At 40.6% G+C, this 26,190-nt stretch overlaps 1 protein-coding gene across 2 annotated transcripts in view; it reads left to right on the forward strand.

Moving 5' to 3' along the window:
* BMPER (BMP binding endothelial regulator) overlaps nucleotides 1–26,190 on the forward strand; it is a 145,065-nt gene that overhangs the window by 47,490 nt on the left and 71,385 nt on the right. For both annotated transcript variants that reach the window (XM_079302622.1, XM_079302621.1), the window contains exon 7: nucleotides 25,804–25,903. In XM_079302622.1, the coding sequence (XP_079158748.1) occupies nucleotides 25,804–25,903 (100 nt within the window). The remainder of the gene's footprint in view (nucleotides 1–25,803; nucleotides 25,904–26,190) is intronic.

Consider the following 26,190-nt stretch of genomic DNA (forward strand, 5'->3'; position numbering starts at 1 on the left):
GTTGCTCAGTTCAGCAGTCAGCTGAACTGCCCTGCTCACGGTCTTTTGAGGTCAGTTTTTTAAATTCCGAAAGGTTCCTGCAATTATCATTCCTCCCCCTAAATATTCCCCCCCTAAAATCTGTTTTTTTTTTACTGCTGCACTTAAGCAAGTATATGGGATGATGCAGGGAGGGAAAATCCTATGCTTCCTGTATCTTCTACTCTCCACTGCTTTCTACAGGTGACAGGCACATGTAAAACCTCTTATCAGTAGTACTTGCACGGCATCTGCTACTGTGACTTTGTCTTTTTGACTGTGAGCCTGATTCTAACTTTGTGAGCATTTTAAAAAGTAGCTAAGTGGGAATAGGGCCCATAAAAGTTGACACCTGGTGGAAACCAAGCCAAGGAGGCATTTTCTTTCCCTGTGGTGATGTTACATTCCTTGTGGTCTGCAGTAATAGCTCTGCCTCCTGGAGTATGGGCTGTGGGGTTTTCCTCCATGTTCAAATTGCCATTGCTTGAAGCTTTAGCATTTATGGTATTTGGTGGACGCATTTTTGCTTCCTGAGTAACACATTTGCTGTTATTCTCCTGAGAACAGTATTTTGCAGTTTTTTTGAGTAATATAAGAGGCTAATGAGGATACTATTAATATAAGGTACTTTTAATATGACCTGAGTTCCAAACAGAGAGGATGTTCCCTTCTCAGTATGTAACAAGGTTTAGAGGAAGGGAGTCAAGTCACGCCTAGGGAATAATTTTGTCCTTCATGATGTGGTGGTTGCAAAATAATGTGTGAAGCACATGGTGCTCTAAGGGAGCAAGCTCAAATTGGTTGGCACCCTGGAGCTGCTACAGAAAGCAAAGGTTCTAGCTTGCCCATGAAAACCCTGGGGTATTCAGACAGTACAAAGATTAAAATCTGTAATTGCCAGCTCCCCACAAAATCCTTCATGTCTCCTTCATTTTGAACTCTACCTTTTTAAAATACTTACATTTATTAAGCTGGGGAAGCATGCATCAGATATATTCTGGAAGTGGGCAGATGAAAGCAAAGGAAAAAAAGGAATTAATAATTACTGATGTACAGTGTTTATAAGGTATTTGTGCTCCTGCAAACAAAGTACATCAGTCATGATGGGAGTAGGAGCTTTAAGTCAGTATCATAAAAATAATTCTAAAATCTCATTTGAAGTTCCTATCAACTTTGATCAGATAGCAGATTTCTCCTAGAGATGACACTTGTCCGCAAAAGGAAAACTAAAATAAAACCACACATGCCTAATCAGAATAGCTTAAAATATTCATATCTGGAATGCCAGCAAGCATATTTGTGGTTCAACTACAAAAATAAATAACAATTTATTACTATTAATTAAAAATTATATAAGCACACAATCTCTGGGTAGTGTATAGTATGAAATGTACTAAATTCTGCTTCCCCATTTCCCCAGTGCTGAACAGGAATTTGGATAAAATTTAATCTTCTATAATAGCTTTCAAAATTACTGGTTTAATAAATCAGAACCAATATGTTGAAAATGTGTAGGAGTTTGACAATTTGTCTTCAACAGCCATAATACCATAATGAGAATGTGTCAGATAATATGAAATATTATCAAGATGTTTCTTTGCAGTCTGTTGACAGAAATGAAGTTGCTGGAATTGTTTTTAGCATTTGGGGTTTTCAGCGTTTCAGTGCAGGAAGGAGAGCAATGAAAAGAAACAGGATGGAAATTTTCAAGCATGATAACTTATGATTGTGCTCTTAGTTCTGAATTTGGCTCCAAAATCTACATATCTTCAAATAAGACAGTGCTGAATTCCACCACCTCATTCTCAAGTGAGAAAGTCTCAACAGCACTGGCTTTGAAATGCTGGTTCTTTGAGAAGAAGTTTCTTCTAGTCCTTTTAAACCAAATTTCATTTGGACTCCATGTCTCCTCCTTTTATCTGAATTGAACAACGCTGAACTTAAAAAATTACAAATATTTAATTTAAAAGAGTGTGGTTTTCCATGAAAATTGAGATAACTTTGTTCATAAAAATGGAATCTGGGAGCTGAGTTGGATGAGATAAAAATGAGGAACCAGTTATGCCCACTGCATAATTTTATCATCTACTACTAGTGCGCTCTGTCAAAACAGCAGACTGCTGTCTTTGAAGATGACTGTGTGCTACCTCTAAATTTTGAAAAACTGATTTTTTTTATAATTCACACAACCAACGATTTCCTGGCTTAATTAGGTTCATTTAAGTGGTGCTAACTCAGAGACAGATTGAGTCTTTCATTTGTAACTTACTGTTTTGATACTCAAGAGCAAATAATGGAAAGTTTCATCTAAATTGATTGTTTTGCTATATCGAGAAAAAAGGATATGAATGGGGGGGAGGGGAGCAGTGGTCGTGAGGAGAGAGGGCATTTTAAAAAATACTTTACTTTGTTCTTTCCTTCTTTTCTTCTTCTTTTGCTAATTCTTTTGTTCTCTTGTTCTTTCTTGGAACACCCGCAGTGGCATGGAAAGCCCGGAGTGTGTGTGGGTCCCTCTGTCTGCACACGTGTGTGCTTGTCTGGCTTGAGTGCGCACTGCTGCTGCGGCCCACGCGTGAGAGTATTTGTGTGCGCGCCCCTCGGTGCCCTTGGTCGCGTGTCCCCAGGGGTCCCCATGTCTCTGGATCCCCGTGTCCCGTGGGATCCCCCTGTCCCCGCGGGTCCATTGCCCCTCGGTGGCTGGGTGTGCGTTCCCGCCCCGCCGCCAGGTGGCGCTGCCGTGCGCATTCCCAGCCGGGCGCGTTCCCGCCGGGCGGGCGGGGTCTCGGCACTGTTGCCCAGCGCCACCTGGCGGCCGCGAGAGCACCTCCACAGTCCCGGCGCGGTTCCAAGGGGCCACCTCAAACATCAACATGGAAACCTGCTTGGGATGGCAGATCTTGTGAAAAATGACCAGGAGCCATAAAGTGAAAAGGCGGTCAGAGAGGTGAAGCCTATTGAGTGAAGAGTGACTTGTTAAGATGGATGATGTTGATCCTGCAAGGACTTGCCCGGGTTACCTCAGCCACGCCTGAGCTAGCCCGAGCCAGGGCACACACGGCACCGAGGTGTGCCTGAGATCCACAACCAAACAGCAGGGAGACAGCAGTCAGGGGGAACAGATGCCAAGTTATTCCCCTGGGCCTGGTGGAACCGAGCAGGGGGGCCCTGGGCTGTCCATGTGGGGTGTAGAGAGGCTGAGCCTGACCTTCCATCCAGCCTGGCCCAGGGGCCTTTGCCAGCAGCACAGGGAACTGCAGAAGGGGATATTGGATGCAGAGTGATAAAGAAGGAGTAAGTTACCCCTTGTGACAATAACTTTGCAGTAGAAATATACTGTCAAGTGCTACAACAGCCTGATGGGCTGCCCTTGAGTTCAGCAGCTCCTAAGCAGAAAAATGGCCAGCTATGACTAACTGGGCAACTAATAACAGACATTTAATAGGAGCTATATTCAGAGATTCCAGCTGCTCTGTTTCTGCCTGCCCTGAAACCCTGATTTAAATATAATTTCCTATAACCTGAAAGTACTTGACCCTTTTTTTTTCTGCATGAACTGACTTCCCAGCTGGTGGTGTATTTGTGCTAGTGAGGCTTTTTACAAGCACTCCTGTTCTCTGCTTTTGCCTCTCCCATCATAATTTCTCTGATAATGAAACTTAGGTCAGCAGGGTAGAATTGTTGGATTTGATTTCTGGTGACAGCTGTTTTTGAAAGAAACTTTTGCATATACAGATTGATTAAAACCTGCCAATACTGGAATAACAGGCATGGTTATTGGTTATTAAAATTTATGGTTTTTTGTTTTCAGCCTAATTAAAATTATCGGAGAATACAAAGGAATGTGAACAACTGAAGAGTTGTGCTCTGCTGGAGAAAGACAGTATTGGGTTGGAGTCTGGTGAGCTGCAAGTGCTAAGTCGGAATTGTTATTTACTATCAGAATGAAGATAAATGAAATCACCAGTCATTAACTCACAATGAGTAAAAAGAGCTCTGAAATGCCTTTCCACACATGCAGAGTCCCAAAGGGCAGCTGCAGCCTCTCTGCCTCCTTGCAGCAATTATCACAACAGCTTTGCCTGCAGGGTTATCCACACTTGACGTACCTTCTCTTGGGCTAATTTGATGGGTAAAGTGTGCCCATGCAGGGAAGCAAGCTGGAAACAGCATGGGATGAGTGGGTTGCTGGGAAGAGGGCTTGACTTAGGAGATGGTGGCTGGCCAGTGGGTCGGTCAGCTGATCAGTGTTCACATTGCCAGTAAAGTCACCATCTAGGGGACAAATTTAAACTGCAATCCTAAACTTGGTAATACTTCCATTTTTGCAAGGCTGGGAAGGATTTAAGGGACTGGAGGCATTTGTAACTACCTGAAAAACATAAAATGGTTTCTTGGAGATGGGCCTTCCTCTTTTTGATCTAAGGGGAAGCAGTGCCAGAAGGCACTTACTCTTGTTCTCTCAGGTGAGTTAGCAGAAAGATCCACCCGATGAAATAAGTAATTAGGAGTGCCTGTCCAAAGTGCTGTAATAATTTAGAAGGAGAAGTAGTCTATGCCCTAGTAATTCCCATTCACATTTTGCTTCCCTCTTCTCTGAAGTGAGGGGCGTGGGGATGGTGTAGCAGACATGTTGAATAAAATGTAGACTTTTTTTTCCTTTTTCACCTTAATTTCTCTCCTTTTCACTCTGGTAGAGAATGCCTTGCTAATCTTGGGAAGAAACACCCACACGGATTTCTCTAGGGGCAGCTCTGGCTGCCACGTGCTTGACTTTTCACAAGGAGACAAGAAGGTTGTTTATTTTGAGTCATCACCGATTCACTCAAAATAGAATATTAACAAAAAATATCTTAGCTACTTAGCCAGTGTCTTTGTGTTCACTAGCACTCCTATGGACACCTTCCATTGTGCCTGCTGCTGCAATAACCTGTTTAGGTGCTTTATATATCTGAATCCTCTGTTTGCTTCTTCAGACCTAAAGATCAACAGATGGAGGCAGAAGAATGGTTCATCTGGGCATATGTCTTGTCTCTAGCAGTTCCTATAATGAGGTGTTAATTTAATATTCCTCCTAATTCAATATATCAAATTTTATAGCAGTTTCTTCAGTTGTCTGTAAGAGATGCTGAGGCCAGGAATGGGTGATTAAAAAGCATAGTAAAACTATCAATTACAAAACCATGGGTACACCAGGTTGACTTAATCCCTGAAGCATTACAAAGAGCCCCATCATGCAGTAAACAGAAATCAGAGGGTCAAAGGCATTTTGGTTTGGATATAGCTAGAAGAAATGCCACAGGTTTGGTTTTAGGCCATCCCACTCCTCTGAGAGAGCACAAGAGAGTGGAAGGCAGAGAAAAGACCAGTAGTGTTTTCTGCAGCAGAAGCTACAGGCTCTCTTCAGGATGCAGAGAGACACTGGCTTGATTTAGAAGTAGAAAAGGTGCCTGAAGTGTTGTGGTAGATGAAGGAGGTAATTTGTTATTTACTAAATGTTTAATCATGCACTTGGGTGGGTTGTTTTTTGGTGGTTTTTTTTTTTTTTTTTTGTCTTTTTTGGTTTTTTTTCCACTCCTGTTATAACCTGTGCTTTCAGAACACACACTTTCAACCCCTGTTTTCTCAGGTTGCTTCTGACTGATGTGGCACACATTTACTGTACAGTGGTGTCCCTTTAACTGGAATATTAGGATGCTCTTAGTAATTACCATCTTTCCAATGATCTATCGCAGTGTAGCCAGAGCATGGTGGTAAGCATCTTCCTGGGTCACGTACAGAGGTGCCATTCCAAGAACAAGGAGAGGACTTGTAACTAGCACTAACTGAGAAAACTCTGGCATATGGCATGCTTTGAAAAGCACTTCTGCTTTTAAAGAGAGAATGTGACATACAGATGTTGGAATAGCATTAAATAGCTACAAATGAAAACTGGACAAACATGACAAGTTCTGGGAGCTTGCATCCTGTAAGCAGAATATTACCTCATGTGGAAGGGGCAGGATTAAAAGTTCTATATGAACTTTTAACTGTGGGCGATGGAACACATTATTTATAGCTTTTACAAATGGGATAAATGATTTTCTGTTATGTCAGTGATAGCTTTAACGATGAAAAATTTTGGGAAGTGGGGAAGGTCTGTATGACTCAGCTACAGCTATATCCTCGTACTGGTAACACTTCTGGGGAAAACGGGCATTTGGCCAGTCAAGCTTAAGTATGAACTCAACTTCCTCTGGGACTGCCTGTCCTGCCTTCTTGAAAAGCATCTGTATGCAGGACTTATTCATAGTGTTCTTTCTTTGGTTGTGGCTTGTCCTGTTGGAGACAAAAGAGGAAGCTTGATCTGGCTTCACACCTTATCCTTTCTCCCCACATGAGGGCAGGCAAAGAGCCAGCAGGAGAGTGGCAAAATACATTAAAAGCTGGAATATTTTATCTCTATGCATTTTCCCAGGAAGTGTGGCTTTTGCACAGTATTTTCCTGGTAATCAATGTTGTCCATTAATCTGATATTCTTGAGAACTGTCAAAAATAGAACAGTCGTGAGTGTTGGGATTTATTTAACTTCCCCTGAAACATGGAAAATTCTCAAAACACAGGAAATGTATTAGAAGAACGAATCATTATACTGAGGGTTTTCGTGAAAGAATGGTTACCTTTTTTCCCTGCTGTTCCTCCTGTAATTCAGATCATTGGGAACAGTGGTAGAGGTGTATTTAGCCAAGCATGGAAAAAACAGAGCACAATTGTGTTCATCTTTCTCTGTTGGTAGAAAGAAATTTGTTTCTGTGTAATTTGCAATGGTGGAAAGGGAACTGAGAGATGCTATGAGGTACTGAGCTGGAGGGGGAGGCAGGAGGTGAATGGGGAGAAGTGCATTTACTTGCTGAACGGCATTTGATAGAAGTCATAGCAAAGCAGCCAGAGAGACAAGTGTCTTCTTATGTTCTCAAGCAGGAATTCCCTCCCCAGACACAGATGTTTGAAAACTTTGTTGGCTAATGAGAGCAGGAGACTTTCTTGTTGATGTCATGAGACTAGGAGAGCCTAAAGACATCACTAGTAGGAATGTGTGAGTTGGAATAAAAAAAATAATTGATTGCACTGTGGAGCAAAATAAACTACTGTGAGACACAGGCAGTGTTAGTGGTGATTTCATGCTGGGTGAAGCCAGCAGTGCCTGGGAGGCAAGGGTATTTTCAGGCCAGAAAGATTCACAATAAGCACTGGGTGTACTTTCCCTTTAATCTGACACTGCTCTTTCTGGAACACGGCTTGCATTCTCAGGTGGGATTTATGTGACACTCAAGATCTGCTCTAGGGCTTTGAATTTCTAAATTCTAGGATTCTAATTGTGTCTTAACCAACATCCTTTAGTTGTGATAGTTTTTCCCTCTGCATGATGCAGGGTGTACATGGTTAGCTGCATCTAAGAGGCTTCCAGATCTTCCACAGTGCTTCAGAGTGGGCCCCAGACAGTTTGTAAACAATAGCTTTGGCTGTGTATGAGACAGCTGCTTGATAACTTATTTAATTACTGGGTGGAAGCAACTTTAAGCTTTAGGAACCAAACCAGGTGTTCTTTAGGAAAGAAGTAGAAGATCATTCTCATAGGTGTTGTTTGCAATAAAACTTGCAATAAAAATAAGTTAGTGTTCTTGATGCTGCAATATACTCAAGTTAGCTGTTGATATATAAAGGAATCTAGCCATGGTAACACAAGCCGTTGCATGGGCTTATTTACACAATGGACAAACTTAACTATGGCCAAGGTACTTAGTGAGGAAGCAGATACTTGTATAGTATACAGATGAGCCTGTGGGAGACAGCATTTTTCTTTGTGAAAGGAGACCTGGGCAACAGACACATGTTCACTTTGCCGGCAGCTGTGCTGGTGAAAATGTTATCATCCCCAGATGCTTGATATTCCCATTTTGCATATGTTTCTGTCTCCTGAGTTCTGCTAGTGGAAGTGAGCCAGAAAACACTTGCTTAACAGGCAAAATCAGCTGCATAAGCTCAAGCAGCTAGTATAGGTGGCTTGAGATAACCTGACCACCTTTTTCTGAAGTGGATAGACTTGGCAAACCTCTGAGTGTGGGACAGCCTCCAGCTGGCAATTGTTAAGATCTGGAAGGCTGCCATCAGCTGGTGGTCTTAGAATCACAAGAGAAACCCTTATTCTGGTGTTGGTCAGGAATGAGGTAAATGTTTTATTCCATCTTCATGGACCTTACATTTTTTAATTGGTGGAGGCTTTTTTCAAGTTATGAATCTCATTCAGGGCTTCTCCAATTTATTTCCTGTTTTTAGGTCTGTCTGTAAGGTTAAAATTCAGTCTCTAACTTCCATCACTCAAAACAAAACAGGAAGGAGAATCCTAAGCTGGCCCAGTACTGAGTGTGGAAGTGTAGTAGTGATGAGGCCTTGGAGAGGCTGATTTTTCTTGCAGTGTTTGGTGTTGTAAGTTCTTACCTGAGCAAAGCATGATCCAAACTCACCTACACTCAGCCTCCCTTCCAGCAGAGTGGATAGGTGTCTCCTGGAAAAGATTGGGCAGAAGGTTACCAGCTCATGGCTCATTGCTGTGGGCATTTGGAGGTTCTCAATAGAATTCTGCTGTGTACAGGGAAAGCATTTTTCTAGCTAAACTTAGGGATTCTGGCCACCTCCCTGAAGCTGTCTAGCCATCCTGCCTAACTTGACTCTTGAGGAACAAGCAGCTGAGTGAAAGTAAACAAGGTCTCTTGTGGCATCAGAGAGAGAGGACTCATCTGGGGCTGGCTCCAGCATAGAGAGGAAAGAGGTGAACATCATGGCAGTAGAATTGTTGCTGAAGTCATGTAAAGCAGGAAGAAAGAAAGAAAAAAGAAGCATAATTCAGACCTGTCTCCATTTAATGAGATTATTATGGAATAGAGTGAGTCTGTTAGAATTTGCCAGAATAAAAGCAAAGGGGGGAAAAAACAAAAAAGAAAAAGTACAGTTACCAAGTTAGAAGTGTGTGTAAAAATTACATGAGGAGTCCAGAGCTTGCCTCAGCTGCAATAATGGACTTATTCTCTAGAGTGATAACGTGACTGATTATCCTTCCTTGCTTCCTCTTAGAAAGAAGGGAGGAAAAAGAAAAAGAGAGAATAGTAATACATCTCCTGTTTCTAATGCTGATACGCAATCCATAGGGATTTGAGCCAACTTGGAGTGCTCTTTGAAACCAGCAGTAAAATTAATTAGCAAAGTTTGAAAGGACTACGGATAGGAGGGATAATACAGAGAAGATTTCATTTAGCTTTGAAGAGGAGCCCTTCCTAAGCAAGTGTTTCACATTTGGGTGGAGGATGAAAGTGCTAAATAATCCCTTTCTCTCGTTTATTTTGGTTGCTTCCAATTGTTTAAAACAGAAGTGAGTTGAGGGGGAAGGTCTCCCATGCAAATTGTAGTGCTGTTATTTATTGTGCTGCATTTTCTTCTGTCACTTCACTTTCTGGTATGTACACTTACTTAAATGACATGGGAAAAATAGACAATATTTTGAGGGATGCTCCTGGTAGGACTTTCTCTTCATCCTTATTTCTCTGTTTCTTCTTCATTTATGTGTAAGGAATAAGCTGTGTCATGCCTGTGCCAAATCAAGAGCCCTATATTGCCTCTCCAAGGACACTTCTCCTGCTTATGCTGCCTCAGGAATACCTGGGAGACAGTGGGCACCCTTCCTTGAAAAACAGAGTAGATTTCTAAATAGATTTTGTGTTGTTTTTCTCTTTGCATAGGTCTTAATTAGTGCTGGGGAAGACAGCTTCTGCTTACAAGTTAACATCTGAACAACATTATTGCATTATTTTTACAGAGGCCTTGGGAGAAAGGGAAATGTCAAAGTTGAAAATTACCTTTTTGTCTAATCCTGTTTTCTCAGTACTAACCATGGCTTACAAGTGTACAGGATTTGGCAGGGTTGTGCTCACACTTGCAGAAAGTTCAAACCGACCATTTCCTGCAATCTAAAAATGCATGAGAGAAAAAAGATTTTCTCCTAAAGAAATCATAAAAATATCTTGAAAATAAAGTCCCTGCAGAGTCTTTGAACTACAAAAAAAAAAAAAAAAAAAAAAAAAAAAAAAAAAAAAAAAAGTTGTTGCCATTCAGAATTCCCAGAATTCCCTGGTGTTGCTGAAAAAATACAAGCTTAATGTCAGTCAGAATAACTTTTCTTTTACATTATATCCATGATCATAAATAAGAGTTCAGGAATATTAAACATAGCCAATGGAAAAAGTGCTTGTCGTTCACAGAAAATAATAAAATAGAAAGCACTTAGCAAAGGCTGCTGTAGAATCAGTTTAATTTGGACACAGAATTGCAGAGACCTCATGCGGACCTCACTTGGCAACTCTTACTTTCTGCAGTCTTCTGTTTCTATCATTGCTATTTTTAGCCCCATCTGTAAAAATATGTTTTTGCCAAGGAGCAAAGGCAGGATAAATTGCAGAAAACTTGTAAGCAAACAAAGAGATCACAAAGCTTACAGGACAGTCACAGTTGCAGTTTTGTTAAGCTGCTTCCCATTTGTTCCTTGGCTTTGTGTTACCTATTTTGATCATAAGGCTGCTCAGGGAAGAACTTGGTCTTTAAGCTTCTTTTCTTGTTCTTAAAGTCTGCAGCACATTGTCTGTACCTATGTAAATAAATTGCTTACTCTTACAAGAGAAGATCTGAACTGCCCCACTGCAAGGAAAACTGGGAGTATTTTAAGTAATTTAGTGATAGCACTTTGTACAATGCGTCCCTACAATGGATGTGGGCAGCCTCAAGTTCTCAGCTCATGGTCTGCTATTTCTGAGACATATTGCTCATCACACTGCCATGCTGAGAGGTCAGTGTGGCCGGCAGGCAAGCCAGAAGGGATGTCTCATCCCTGGCCAGCTACAATTGTTGAAACATGGAGATTTGTCAGCACCTTTCTCTGGAACCATGCTGGAGAGGTTTTAATGCCACTGAAATGTTTAGGATAACAACCAGAGCATCGTCTGAATAAAAAATAGCTGGCTGTGGAGAGCAGCTACCAGTTGGGGATAGCTTTTGTTTATTCAACAGAGGCATTTTATGTGCAGTTGAATAGAACACTGGCTGCCTGCTGTTGTGCCATGGATCTTTAGTAGTAAATCCTTTAGTATGTCCGCAAGTGCTATGAGAATATCTTGGATAGTCACTGGGGATGATGTGACATGGGTTAGTGGCATGTAGGTGGAAGTCCCCAGAGGGACTTTTTAGCCAGTGTGGTCCATTCTTGCAGGAGCTCTGATTTATTCCAACTGGTCACTAATTGTAAGATGATTTGTCTTGAGTTGCTGATGGTTAGCAGACACCTTCTAATCCTGTTCGTATGTCTGTTCATGGTTTGATTGTACAGAATTATCCTTGAGTGATGTTTTCTGTTGGAATGCATGTCTTTGTGAGGCAATGTGAGTATTGCAGAGCTCTTCTGTGATGTAGGAGGTGTTCTTTGTGTGTTTGTAGTGAGTAAGGTATAGAGCTTCATCTGCTGTATCTACTAACAGTACTGTAAATGATTAAAAGAACAACAATTACTGTACTAAATACATGCAAATGATGGTAACTGGGTGGGCCAGAAAGTGAGACTCCTTGAATTCAGTAGAAGATTTAGCTGTGTGAAGTTTTTTATTTGTTTTGTTTTGGGGTTTTTTTGTTTCTTTGTTTTTAAATATCTTTTAATCTCCAGTGACTCCAGAAGATACATACAGCATTTTTGTACTGCATCTTTGTAACTTTAGCAAATACTGATTCACAGAAATGGAACAATCAGGTGGGAAATTCCTACCACAGAAGTTCAAGCCTTCCTTATTGCTTGGGGAATGGGCAGTGGAAAATGCTCTCTATGTCTAATCAGACCTAACACGTGTAGCACCAGTGATGTGCTAATAAAAGTGTCAGGCCTTGGGACCAGTAATTTATATCCATGTTTTCAGATTATCTGTACAAAAGAAAAGAATCTCTTGTTGTGGATGAAAAATGATGTGTGAATCTGTAAGGTTAGGCTGAAAAGAAGCAGATGCTGACATTTCTAGAATTAATATTTTTGCCTTAAAGATGCATCTGTCATCAGTCTCCACTTTATAAGAGTGGAGGAACACTTATCTAAATAAACATGGCAGCTGTTTTATAAGATTAGTCTGTTTTTTAAATAGTAAGAAAATGTATCATTTTGAAAGGCATAGCAGTCATTAATATTAACTTAAAATAATAGTTTGGTGTGTGTAGCTATTCTCTGCTGTAGAATAATTTCAAACGACACATTTTCTCATAATCAGAGAAGTACCCTGCATGAGTAGAGGGAAGATTAATAACTGAAATTGTTGCAATTGAGAGCACTGCAAATGCTGAAAACTTGCTGAGAAGAGAGTTCTGCATTGTAGTCTCAGGAGCATGTTAAATAAAATCAAGAGTAAAGAAAAAAGACAAGAACTTTTGAAGAAGTAAATTATCAAAGTTCTCTGCTTAAGGATAATGGTGGCAATATAAATAAATCACTTTTTTTTTTCAAATGTTGTAGCTTGCCCAATTCACATAAGTTTTTCTAGAACTTCAACAAATCCTAAATAAATAAAAATGTATGTTTCTGTTTCCCATGGAGTCTTTAATGAGTTACTTTGCACTTATTTTAAGACCATTTAACATTGTTAGACAGGTACAAAGGAGAGTTAACAAGGCCAAGGAGACACCTACACTTGTAACGAAACCCAGATTTTATTTGCTTGCTTATTGTCTCTTTGAGGGACTAATAATGGCTTTTGATGATGGGGCAGTAAGCCAAGTAGAAGATTGCATTGTAATCTGCATTTCCAATTGCACGTGATGTGATCCCCTTTCTTTAGTGTTAATACAAGTATTTCTGAAATGTAAAATGCAGAAAGATCTTCCTGTGTGAGAAATCCCAGATGCGACAAATTCTTGTTGGGGTATATGCCCCTTTCACCTGGTTCTGGAAACTTACTCCTTCTTTCTAGAAAACCTCATGGTTCATATGGTTCTTTTCTTTTTTACCTGCTCTGTACTTCTATTTTGAAGTGCTTTGGTTAGCAGGCATTATTGGAAAGGTAGGTACAAGTGTTTCTACCTATTTTGTCCATCTTTTTGAATGAAGTTGGTCAAGTGCTGTGGCCTTGCAAGGAATTTAGGTATGGCCATCTACTTTGAGAATTTCACATGAGCTTAGCTTGGTGATAAATTCCAAGTTGGTTAGATTGCTGTAATGGGGCTGACCCAGACCAAGAAGAGCAGCTAGCCTTTAGGTAAGTGCCGAAAGAGCTGGCCTGCTCAAAATATAGCCAAGTTTGATGTGCTAAAAATGCCTAAATGGCACCATATTGCTGTAGAGGCTTCACCATGCCTAAGGTGTAAGATTCTCTGTGAAAATTGCCATCTGGGCATCAGCCTTTTACAGATGCTTTGCTGCCAATGGAAAGCTGTTAATTAGCCATAGGATCCCATCCATAAAGGAATAGCAATAGCTAGATATTAATTTTATTGTGAAAAAACTGGAAACAAAGACTTGGAATGTCTGAATGTGTGGCATGGTGAGGTGTAAAGGAGGATAGGATTTCTTAGGGTTTCATCCACCCTCTTCCCATGCATGTGCAGATTGTTTGCAAGCTAGGAATGAGAGGGGAAAAAACCTGTTATTCTTCTATCAGTCTTGCTAGCCAGGACGGGAAATGTGAGCATTTTCTGATAATACTTCTCTAAGTCATTACCCCTGGAGGAAGGAGGAAGTGGCAGAGGAACTCTGACTTGTAAATGATTCCTAATCAAAATGCTTCCCAAGGCTATTTGTGGAGAGCTGCAGATTCCTCAGCACCCCTTGCTCAGGCTTGTGTTTGAGGCTACAACATGTTTCTTTACCTTGATCACAAGCCAGAGTGTGCCCTACCCTGGAGTAGAGCCAAGTCGCATCTTTGGGGATGGACAGCTGTAGGTCATACAAAGCAGTGGAATGATGCACACTGGTATTACAGATGTTGCTGTAGGTAGGTGTCACTGGTTGACAATGAGTCTAATCCTATACCACTTTAGGTAGATTGACATGACTATTTCACTGTAGGAACAGTTTCATAACCTACTGGTTTCATGAAAGTAGGCTAGTTTTCTTAAAACTTTATTTTCCAAGAAATCCTCTGATTGAGCTTCAGTTTACCACTTTCTCTTGCACTTTACCTCTTTCTCATATAACGCTTTAAAGTCTTTTTTTTGAACTCACTTTGTCTAGAACAAACAGGATTTCCTGTTAATGAAAACCTTTGATGGATGCATTAAGGAAGTGATGCATATGTAATCCTATATTTCCTGAGGTTACCTCACCAGTATACTTGGAGCATTACATTCAAGAAGTGTAGGTGCATGTATAAAGGTGCTGTAAAAAGCCAGAAGTACTGTCCTTACTGCAACTATTATGACATTATGGTTTGTTTTACCATGGATGTTCTACAGATACCAGTGTGCTTTATCATCAGACCTTAAGGCAAGGTCATCCAAAAATTGTAGAAATAACGTGAAGGATTAATTCTCAACCTCCCCAATACCTCACTGTTCTGAATCACAGAAGGATATTTGTTCTCTTTGCTTGTGAATGGAATAGTGATTTGATGTGAACTCTCCTGATATGTTTTGACCTAGTAACAAATTTTCAAAGCTAAGGTGTATAGGTACCTGCTTCTAAATTGTGTGGTTTTTGCTCTTCCAAGAATAACCCTAATTAGTTTTACTCATTTGCATCCCAAAATCTGAAGTTTCATACCATTTGATTAAATGATGTTCATATTGTCTACAAGAAAGTATCTGCTGAATAGAAAGTCTTTACTTTCTATTTAAATGCCAGATGTCAGAATTGGGGCATTTGCAGATTTATTTCACTCAAGTCTTGTAATTTGTTCCAGCAGATAACGTAAGGGAAATTATTTAAAACTAATTCTCTAAGGAAAAGCTGTGTGGATACATCTGTAAGTTTCTGGTTGTGACCAAGGATTTTAAAGAATGATGATGAAGTGAGAGTCTGAATTGTCACCTTTCTCAGGGTCACAATGGTACTAGTACTCTATGCAAGAAACACACTGGGGACACTGGAGGGATTTAATAACTGTATCTCTGTGAACAAACTGTTCAGAAGGAAAAGCTGTTCTCAGAAGGGAGATCAGTACTGCACTGTAATATGGGAGTTGGAAGCGGGGGTGAAGAGTGTCATTGATAGTTGCCAAAGTGTGGGGTTTATAGGAGTACCATTTATTGTAGGATGTAGTGAGAAAAGGTCATGAGGTACTATCACAAAATTTATGCTGTAGAAAAAGAAGCCAAAGAAAGGGAAAAAACCCCCCTTTGTTCAAGTTTATCTTATGAAAAGAAAATTATCTTAATATAAATACATTGTGGCAGTGGCTATCATTTTGCAGGCATTGAGTTAAGACTTTGAAACATTATGCAAATGCACTGGCAGTGTGTACACAACTGTACACCACTGGACTGTATGCTTCATGTGTCCTTGATGCCAAGGAAAACAAAGCAGGCTCTAACTGATTCAGGGGAAAAGTCATGGCTGCAAGAAGCCAGGACCTGTTTTGCAGAGCTACTGCTCTGCTTCTAATAACTGAAGTTAGGAATGTCCCTTGGATTTAACCCTAACTTTCTTACTGTCTGGAATAGGACATGAAGAATCTGAAGAAGCTTGTTAGTGGTTTTCAATAGTTTTTCTGGCAAGAGAATTTCCAGCTTAGCATGTTTTATTGCCATTTTTCATAGAAATATTACTTTTTAGAAGATAAATAAATAATTATGTGGCTCACAGCAAAGCTTCCATAGTCACTGGAGACCTTTGGTGCAACAATTAAATTGATCATTAATAGCTGAACTCCCTTCTGTGGTGGTGTGCCAGAACTGTTTCCTTGCCAATGTCTTTGCTTCCCATCTGCTGTCCCCACAAAGATGCTGCTTTTTACCCACAAGGTGGTTAAGAGTCCCCTTTCCTCAGTGTGCAGCTGCCTTCCTGGCCCATTCCTGCCTAAGTGATTATCTTGGTTCATTTTTCACCATCGCCTATGCAACTTCTGGGACTTTTGTTTAAAGTGCTGTCAGCCAAAGTGGACTGAAAACACGTGGAAAAACTCCCACTGGGTTGTATGGCCTTTGGGGCAGTGCTTGCCTACATTCTACCTTGAAATCCACATCTTCCACTTGGTGTATCTGTTCTAGCCTCCAGCCTTGACTCTGTTTGAGTGTGCCCTGTGCAGCAACTGGCAGGGAGATTAGAGGGGGAAGTAGAGTTTGAGTAAAGATGTCCAGTACAAAAAAAAAGGTATATGGAGGATAGGGGCAGTGGTACCTGTGGTTGTGGCATTACTGCTTTGTAGCTGCCTATTAATAATGAACTATTTTTAATTTCAGAAAGCTAAAGCCTTTTGATAATATTACCTAGCATAGACTTTATAAGGCACAGTGACAGCAATCAGTTTAACAAGACCTGCATCAAGGAAGAGTTTGATTAATAAGTGAATGAAGTGGGAGCAAGAGATAGAGATGATATGAAAGGATTCAGACTAGAGGAAAAGCTGGATTTGAGATGCTGGCCAGCCATCTGCATGCTGAAAGCAAGAACTAAACTGCTAGATAGTATTAAAGCATCAAGTGTAGTTGGTAAATTTGAGAAAATTAAGGTAACTTTTTAGATAGTCTCTCACTATAAAAAAAAAAAAAAAAAAAAAAAAAAAAAAAAGTGTTGATCTGTTGCTGGAAATAGTGCCTGGGATAATTAAAAAGTCCACAAAGTACTTGTGGTGCAGTGCGAATCCAGCCATCTCTAAGTTTTTGAGAGATACTGTTGTTTCTGTTTTGGATTTTTTCCTTAACTCACTATCAACTAGCAGAAAAAGGAATAGATTACATTGTTGGAAGCTCTGCCTTCTGGATGAAACTTCATAGACATTAAAAACCTTCTAAAGAAAGACAGAATAATTCGTGGGATTCATTACTTCTGCTTGCAGGAGAGATTTGTTGAGAGAAACAAATCTAACCCTGGAAAAAGCCTCAGCAGTTGAACTATCCAGGAGAAGGATCAATAAAATAATGACTCTCACAGCAGAACAAATGCATAGGATGCATCTGAAAGCATCCAGCACTTAGGATGGTTGATGGCCAGTCTGGAACACAGGTATCATCAATCCTTTTAGGTACTGGGAGTGAAAAAACCAGCATAGGAAACAGCATGAAGAAAAATGCCTCATCTCATGGGAAAAGTGCATTAGGTATGGGACACAGACTTGTCTTATGTACCACTGTCCCTGTTAACCTAGGAATAAAGATTATGTTCCCAGAACAGCAAAAGCAGCAAAACTCTCTTTCTATAGATGTGTGGCACTTGATCTGTAATACTTGCAAAAATCTGATTTTTTTCCAGCACCTCCATGACACATGAACTGAATGAAGGGCAGAAGGTCTGGGAGATGCTGGCTGGAAGGCCAGCTGCTGCCTAACACTGTAGAATGCTTTCTGGAATTCCTGCTAAGAAAGAAATTGGGGGCTGTCCATTCTCTGCAGCAGTCTGGCTTTGAAAAAAAACTTGTAGGAACTTAATGTCCTTGAGATTGTACTGTCATTTTTATTTTTGCTCTTTTGTCTCTCTATACCTTTTTTAGAGTACTCCCTTGATCATTTGTGGCTGGAGCTGGTCAGTGATTCACCAACTACAGGTGTCTCTTGTTTCTGCCTGCACAAGCCTTCTTTCATTAGGAAATCAGCCTGAAAGGGACAAAGTATGCACTACAATTAAACCTTACCAGGCTTCCAAGAGAAAGGGGGTTATTTAAATCACCACTTTCAACAGAGCCAAGCGCTCAGTGTGGAAGCCCTAGAGGGAAGAGGGCTGCTGGCTGTTCAGCTGTGTGACTTTGCAAGTAGGCTATTGAGTCAGCAAACAATTTGATTTCAGCTGGAGTGTGAAGTCAGATGCAATATCATCCCAGCAACACTTCTGCATAGTGCTATTAGACTGGAGAAAGGTGGCCAAGTGCTGGTTGCTCTGTTCCCCAGCTAAGAGCAGAGTGCTGTGACCTCCTTCAAGGAGCCCTTCTGCAATTTCATCAACTATGAAATTTAGGACCAGCATCTCTGCCTGTGCATACCTTAAAGGAAGCTACTGTGCAACCCATAATTTCAGGTTCCAAAATACTCCCTTTCACCCAAGGCAGTAAATACCCTGGTGTCATGGTGTGACTAATATATTTAGTTTCCTTTAGAGATAGGATTCAGAAGCAGAGGCAAGGCAGGCGTAAAACTTAAAAGGGTATAAGAAGAAATTTATTAATAAAACAAAAAGAATTCAGAATAAGATTTCTAGATTATTCCCTCTTCCCCCTCCCATTTCTTAACAACAACATACAGAAGCACTTCAGTTAGCTATCTACTTAAATAATCACTTCAGTTCACTCTAGAGAGAAAAGTCCCTTTCTTGGTTTAGGCTTAGAGGGTGTCTTTACCTTCACAATTTGTGCCTGCCTGGGAAATAACTGCAAACTATTAATTTCCTCCCACTTTCACAATCCTTCCAGAACTGTGCTATGGGTTATGTTACACACTTGGGGTGTACCATTTTTAAAGGCAAGCTGCTGAAAGACAAAATTCTCTTAATCTCTTTTTCTATTAAATGTCTCTGCCCATATTTCCAGTCCCAAAACAAAGAGCCCCATTTCCTCAAAGCAAAATGGTCTTCTTTTCAAGCACTTAAACCTCCCCAAGTATATTTCACAGTTTAAAGGAATTTTAGTGTAGTCACAGTCCCCTTTATAGTCCCACAAAAAAGGTTTTCAGCTACTCATCAGTTGCATCTTTTCAATCTCTTCCCATCAGGAACTTTATCTTCATTCTGCTGACTTCTGTAGACTCCATGCTTTATTTCTTCTCATTCAGGGGAGCTCAGGAGATCAAGAATTTTATCTAGGCATTAAAAGGCTTAAAATTGCATCCAGGATGTAAAGAAGCCACATGGTCAGCTGGAGGCCTCTTCTCTCAGAATGGGAGGGTGGGGGGGAAGGGAGAACCTTTGGTGGCTCCCCGATCCCCCTGCTTGGCCATGCCATGTGGAGAGGGGAGCAGAGCCAAGCCGAGCCGAGGGCCACCAGGGCCAGGGCAGGGGCTGGCACTGTGCCTGAGACAAGACCCGGGGCCTGGCCAGAGCCATTTTACCTCCGGAGAGGCTGGAAGCTGAAGGAGAGCAGCCCACCCCCACCAACGTGATTTATGAAAATGAAACAACTTTCTCATTGGCCACCTGGGATGTCAACCACCAAATCAGCCTCTGACTGGGCCCCGCATCCCACAGGGGAAGCTCCCAGAGGGGGGACAGCCCCTCCGTTCCCTGGCCTGGTGTTGCTTTCCCTCAGGCAGCCCCAACCCTCCCCCCTTCCATGTGAAACCAGCACACCTGGTCTTCTGCCTCCTCCCACAGGACACTCAGTGCAACTCATGTTTTTGTGAAACTTGAAAGAAGCAAGACCAGAAGCTCCCCAACAGTCTGATTTCAAAGTGGAAAGCTGTATCCCAGAAGAGTGTAGTTCAGTCTCTGGGAGGATGCTGAGATGTTTCAGCTAACAAACAACAATGCACTTCCCTTTACAGAAGAGAAATCTATTTTTTTAATCTAACCAATTCCAGGAAAAGTGGATCTTGTGAACTGGAATGGATGGCAAGTCTGGATAGACCTGGCGCCTACTTTGTATGCACTGTATTTTGTTAACATAACACATAATTTGGAACGTGTAACAGTATTTAAAGCCCTCATTCTATTATAAATTACTAATTATTTAATTAATGTAGTCAGTCTTTCAGCAGATTGAGATGACCATATATACAATAACTTCCAAAAGAGGGAGACTTTGATTCTTGGTTTTAGGTCGAGATCTTCTAAATATGTTACACTTTGCAACTGCACTTGCAATTTGCTAGGAGCTCAGGAACATGAATTTACATTAGCTGGAGACAAGTAGTCAGACTTTTATTGCACCCTGATGACACAGACTGTACACCTAACAACTTGTATCGTAAGAATGCGTATGGAAGGAGAGAAATCAAACCTGCTAGAAACTGATGGATTTTTTTATGCTTCTTTTGCTTTTGATGTCTTTGCATCAGACTGAGATTAGAAATTGAAATAATATCAAGAACTAGGCTTTTGCTTTGCCCCAGAGTTGGTTTAGTAATTTATTTGCAACAATCTTGTATCTTACCATTTCTAATCTGTATAGATTTTTAGGTGATTTTTTAAGGCTTTTTAGTAAGATTTATTTGTATCCCCACTAATCTCTATGACCTGGTATGAAAATGTATGTGAGCTCTGTAGAGCATTTGTTTCACACACAGTTCTTAGGGCACCACTTTAGATTATCACTAGGGTGACTTTCTAAAGCGTTTCCGTAGGGGTGATATTGCAGAAAATAGGGTTTGAGATGTAGATCCAAAGTTTAAAAATCTGGCACATACAGTATAAATACCTGGTGTTTCGAATTAAAACCTAAGATCTCCGTATTCTGAATTTTATTCAATGCTTTCTAGAGAGGCAAATTTAAAAACTAGACAACAGATCAAGCTGCAGGGATGTGGGAAGCTCTGGTTTGTCTCTCTGATGGATGTGTTGATTGCTTTTATGCTGATAACTGTATTGCTACTTTATGAATTTCTTAAAAATCTTCTTCCTCCTCTGACCCTTCCAGGGAACTCTCACTTGTGCATGACGTGCTGTTTCAGGGGTCCTGAAATACTGTGTAGGAATGACGTTATTTCCAGAGCTGTCCACCCCATGCTGTACCAGCATTTTTACAAGAAGTGGAGTTCTTTCATCTGATTTTGGAGAGAACACCTTTCCAGCTTAAATTTCCAGATTAAACCCACACTCTAAATAGAGTATCCTCTCCCTTTTGTACCTGAAGTCTACTTATATGGCACATCAGAGACTGTTGTCTGATTGTAAACTCAAGGTATGGGTTTTCAGGGCATGGATTCCAGAGGCATTTTGGACATGCTTGCATAGTACATGCTGCTGACCTGGTTTATGTTTCTAGTGCACATTTGGGAGTCTTTATTATCACACAGTAGTTGATAAGTCAGGGCTCCTGGAGGCCACTAGGTGTATGCAAGCCAACACACCATCCAGTTCACCTAGGAAGTTCTATACACGTCAGCCAATTTGGTGTAAGGAAAAGAGTCCCAGAATGCCTTAATATTTTTTAATTCCAGAATAGTAATACTCATGGTTATCTGAATCTTAAATAATATGTCCATATATTTATTGGTATATGTATTGCCTTTATGCCTTTGCTGTCACAGAAATGATAATGTTTCTTATTCTGTTAATGGTAACTAGTTACTTGCACTGGAGCAGAGTAGTTGAAGACAAACAGTCACACATTTGTGTGTTTATTTGGCTTCTCTAGCCACTGGCAGGGGCAGACTTGCTTAGTACTGACCCTGTTGAGCTTTCAAGGTGTTTTTTTTCTCACACTGATGATTTAAAATCTTTCTTCATAGCTGGAGACAGCCTTGAACATCTGTCTTAGTTCTTGCAACAACCCTGCTGAGTCTACAGTTTGTGTCTGACCTTGCTCTTAATGTCTGGAATATGTATTCCAGAGTTGAGAGAAATGTTATTTTGATATTTCCTTTTTTTAATTTTTTTTTTCTGTAAGGGTAGGCTCACTTGGTAGCAATTGAAACCTTTCACACTTCTTCTAGAATGGAAGTTAAAAAATAAATATTTACAGTCCACTGAATCCTAATGCCAGTCAGGATTCAGACAAAATATTCTGCAAAATCAGTGAAAATTTTACTTTTCTTAGAGGATGAGCAGTCTTACAAGGGCAAGGTGAACATAGGGCAAAACTAAGGAGGAATCATTTTTAGATGATTTATAGCTTCACTGAAGCACAGATGTGAAACCTGAAAGTCAAACAGAAAATGAGACACCCACAAGAAACCTGGTTCTTGATAATACTGATATTAACCTTTAACCTTAAATAACATGTATGTGAAATATTATTAAGTTTAGACATGCTCATTATCAGTAGCAAATAAATTGGCAGTGTGTAAACCTCTGTCTTACTGGGATTTCATGAGTGCTTTAAAAATCTGCTAAAGACAAGCTGTTGGTGGTGATCACTTTCATGCCCTCATGGTAGATGAAGCCCAAGGTGCTTGGGGATTAATTACAACAGACTCCAAACCTGCAGACATTTTATTCACTGTCTGTCCCAGCACACAGGCTGCTCACATGCTGTGCACCAGGCACAAACTGCACTTTGTCCTCCCTCCAATGTGTCCAGCAATTGGTCACAGCCTGGATGGGTGCCTCTCAACACTGCCAAGTTGCTTCTATCTATCCCTATTGAACATCAAAATACTTTAATTGAGGCAGGAGCTGAGCAGAAGTGAATGGATGGCTAGATGGACCAGCTCCATGCTTTTATTTAAAGAAGGATTTATTATCTGTCTTTCTCAAAGATGGACCTCTTGTGGGAGAGTTAAAAAGTGCTGTCTCATCTCCCCCTCTCTTCTGTCTCTTGAGAAAGCTGCATTAACAAGACAAAACCTCAGTTTACATCACCTGCTGAGCTGATGCTTCAGAACCTTTTGGTTTGTCTTGCAGATATGAGGTGGCTGCTGGGGATACAGTGTTTTTATTTGTCTACAAGGTGGAAAGTGAATATTTTCTTCGTAGGCAGTCGATTTCTTACAAAATCTGTTACCTCCAGAAGACTGTGAAGTGTAGCAGTTCCTCTGATTAAAGTTTCATGTTAACTATTACTCAAGGATTTATTTGCCTAGATCTTGAATAGGATTTCCATGATGTCACTTTACATTATTGGTCTATGCTGGCTTCCAATTCAGGTTTGGATTTACTGGAACAACTGGAGGGTGTTTCTTCTGATCTGAAGCATTCTGCATGGCTGCATGGGAGATATCGTACAAGGAAATGTGAGCTAAAAGCTGTAGATGCAATTGAAAAGTGGAAGAGGAAAGGTGTTCACTGTACAGTTCCTAGATTAGGTCATCCAAAGCCAATCTTCTTCCTCTCCAGGGTTATTTTTTCCATTGATTTTGGTTTTCTGTGTTGAACTTTTGTTGCATTCATTTTTTCCTACCCAGCTCTATTCCTTGCCATTTAAAGCACTGGCTGCACAGCTGCTTTGAAAACAGGTATTCTGAATGCTTTGTAAGTCTTGAATTATGATGACTGAGGCTTTTAAGAAAATAGATTTAACATTTAATGAATTATTTCTGTAAATTCTGTAGGGCAGGTAGAATTACTGTAACTTTAAATGGTATGGATTGACTTGTTTCAGACTGTTTTTGAAAAGGCAGCATTCCAGCTGAAAGCAGGAGTAGCAGCGAGATGAAGAGACAGATGGAACTAGTCTTAGTTTTTTGCAGAGGGTCCAGTATAAAAAGTAAGGCAGGAGCTATAAACAAAAGGCTGATGTGAGAAAATATTTTACATTATCCATGGCATTTTGTATTTGCAAAGATATCTATGCAAGAGGCTACAAAGGCAAAATCTCAATAGTGTCCTAAGCCTGAGCTTTGATTCAATCTATCAGACAAGCAAACTCCATGGCAGTTCTGCAGAGCCACAGCTTATGTAATAAATCCAGCAGCAATATTGCAAGATTGCATGTTCTCACGATGTGTTGGAATATTGCTTTATCTTCACAGAATCATAGAATTTCTTAGATTGAAAAGAACCTTAGAGATTATCTAGGTACAATCCCTCTGCTCTGTGCAGGGACATCTTTCACTAGACCAGGTTACTCTGTGCCCCATCCAATCTGGTCTTGAACACTTCCAGGAATGGAGTACCTACTACTTCTCCTGGCAACCTGTTCCAGTGTCTCGCCACCCTCTCAGTAAAAGATTTCTTCCTAATACCCAATCTAAGCCTACTCTCAGTTTAAAGCCATTTCTCCTTCTGTTGCTAGACGCTCTTCTAAACAGTCTCTCTCCATCTTTTTTGTAGGCTCCCTTCTGGTACTTGAAGGCTTCAATTAGGTCACCTTGAGTCCTCTTTCCCAGGCTGAACAGTCCCAGTTCCCTCAGCCTGTCCTCATTTTCTTACATGGATATATCCCTAATCCTGTCACCAGTCTGTCTGAGACATCCATGCCCTGCTTTCTCTTTTGCTGAATTGTCACCGAAGTTTGAACTCTGGCTTCTTGTAGCCTTTTTCCCTGGGGTGAATCACAGCAGTACTTCAGAGAGCCCTTCTTTGCCTTTTGGTTTTTTTTTTCATTCTGCACCTGTGTCTCTTCCCACAGATATATTCCCTAAGCATGCTAAAGGAACATCACTAAAGAATTAATTTAGTTTTGTCAAGTTTCTGGTCTGACCCTTAATTTAGAGCAGTCATTTCAGTCTACAATAAGCTCTGTGTTTCTGCAAGCCGCAGTGAAAGAATTACGAGCAGTCCTCAGCCACGTGCTCTCAGGATTCTTTGGTAGCCCCGTGGGACAAGTAGACTTCAGTGCCTGAAAAGTTATTATAGAACACAGGTACAGTCACTATGTTATTTTCTGTGCAACAGTGGGTCTGCCTATATTTAAAAGCTTTTACATGATTCACTGAGGCCATTAGGAAGTGGAATGGAGTGGTGTGCCATCATTTCAGGCACTGAGCTCTTCAAAAGGAATGGCTTTTTCCATCTCTCTCCAGTGGGCCCAGAGAGCCATTCAGCATGCAAGTTGGAGGAGACTGTTCATAAGCCTTCAATCACAGCATCAGGAGCACAAACTTATTGCTGGGATGAGCCTGCAGCTCTGCGTGATAAATAAGACAAGACAGCTAGATGAAAAAACCTGACTTTCCTTGCTGATATAAAGATAAACTGATTTTTAAAGTTTGGCGACGTGGAGCTCTCATTAAGCATGGAACACATGTTGGTAGAGAGTCTAGAGCTAAACACAGTTCTCTGAAGGTGTGATGAAGTAATCAGGCAAGAGAGCAGAATGGGAAATAAGATCTTTTTTTAACTGGCTCAATCCTATATATATCCTCAATACATTTTCTGTGCTTTTGTCTTTGTTTCTGTTTCTGATATTCATTGACATACCAGGATATATCCAGTCTAGTTTGCTTTTTTATAACTTTTCTTTTTTCCCCCCTCATTCATTCCCTGAATTTCATATGTCCACTTGATTTTCAGTCCTCTGAAGAAAGCAGACTTTCTGTGTTTGCACAGTTGCCTTGGAGGCTAACAATGTGCTTTCTTAAGTGATTTTGGCTAATATGGCTTCGGAGGTCACAGACATAGTGGAAGAACACCTGCTCTCATCTTGCTTCAGCACTTAATCTCTGTCCCAGACAAGCCTAGAAGGGCACAACACAGGAGATGAAGAATAATATAAAAAAATGTTGTAACTTTCTGGAGCATCCGGAAATGTTAATGGGTAATGATTTTATTTTCCCTGGTTTTATCATATCCACACCCAGAATAAGATAGAAAGACAGTATTTCTTCAGTTACTATATTCATTGTTTGAAAGACTGAAAAAAATATGGATGACCCAAGGTCTTTGCAAGCAATATAGAAAGTCTTGAAGGACAGTTGTACACCTATGCAAGCAGAAATTTCTGTTGGCAAATACTGCTTTGGTAAGGCTTTTCAAGACCTTGTTTCCTCTGTGGGTGTATGTACATTTACTTGATATTTTGCTTTAATTTTTTTCTAATTGAGCCTATTTTTCTTCAGGATGGCAGAACACAGTGTATCCAAGAAGTCTGCCCCATTCTCTCATGTCCCCAGCACCTCAGTCACATTCCTGCTGGACAGTGTTGCCCCAAATGCTTAGGTGAGTGGCTTTTTTCCCCTAGAAATTTTGTAATCAATACAATATATTTGTGCATAACATCTTTTAGACCAGTATTTTACAATACTGATAAATTTCAGGAAATGAAAGAGAGTCTACTGCTCAGAGTTTATAATCTACAGATTTTGAACAGGTACTCAGGGTCAGTTAGTGTTGTGGTGAGTGGTTCTTAGCAAGCAGCTGCAGAAGAGCATTTGAACATAGACCAGTTGCCTTGCTTAGAAGAACAAATATAGGGATGCTTCCCACCTTCATTATATATTTTACAA

Source organism: Erithacus rubecula (assembly GCF_903797595.1).
Source record: "Erithacus rubecula genome assembly, chromosome: 3".
NCBI classification, from domain to species: Eukaryota; Metazoa; Chordata; class Aves; order Passeriformes; family Muscicapidae; genus Erithacus; species Erithacus rubecula.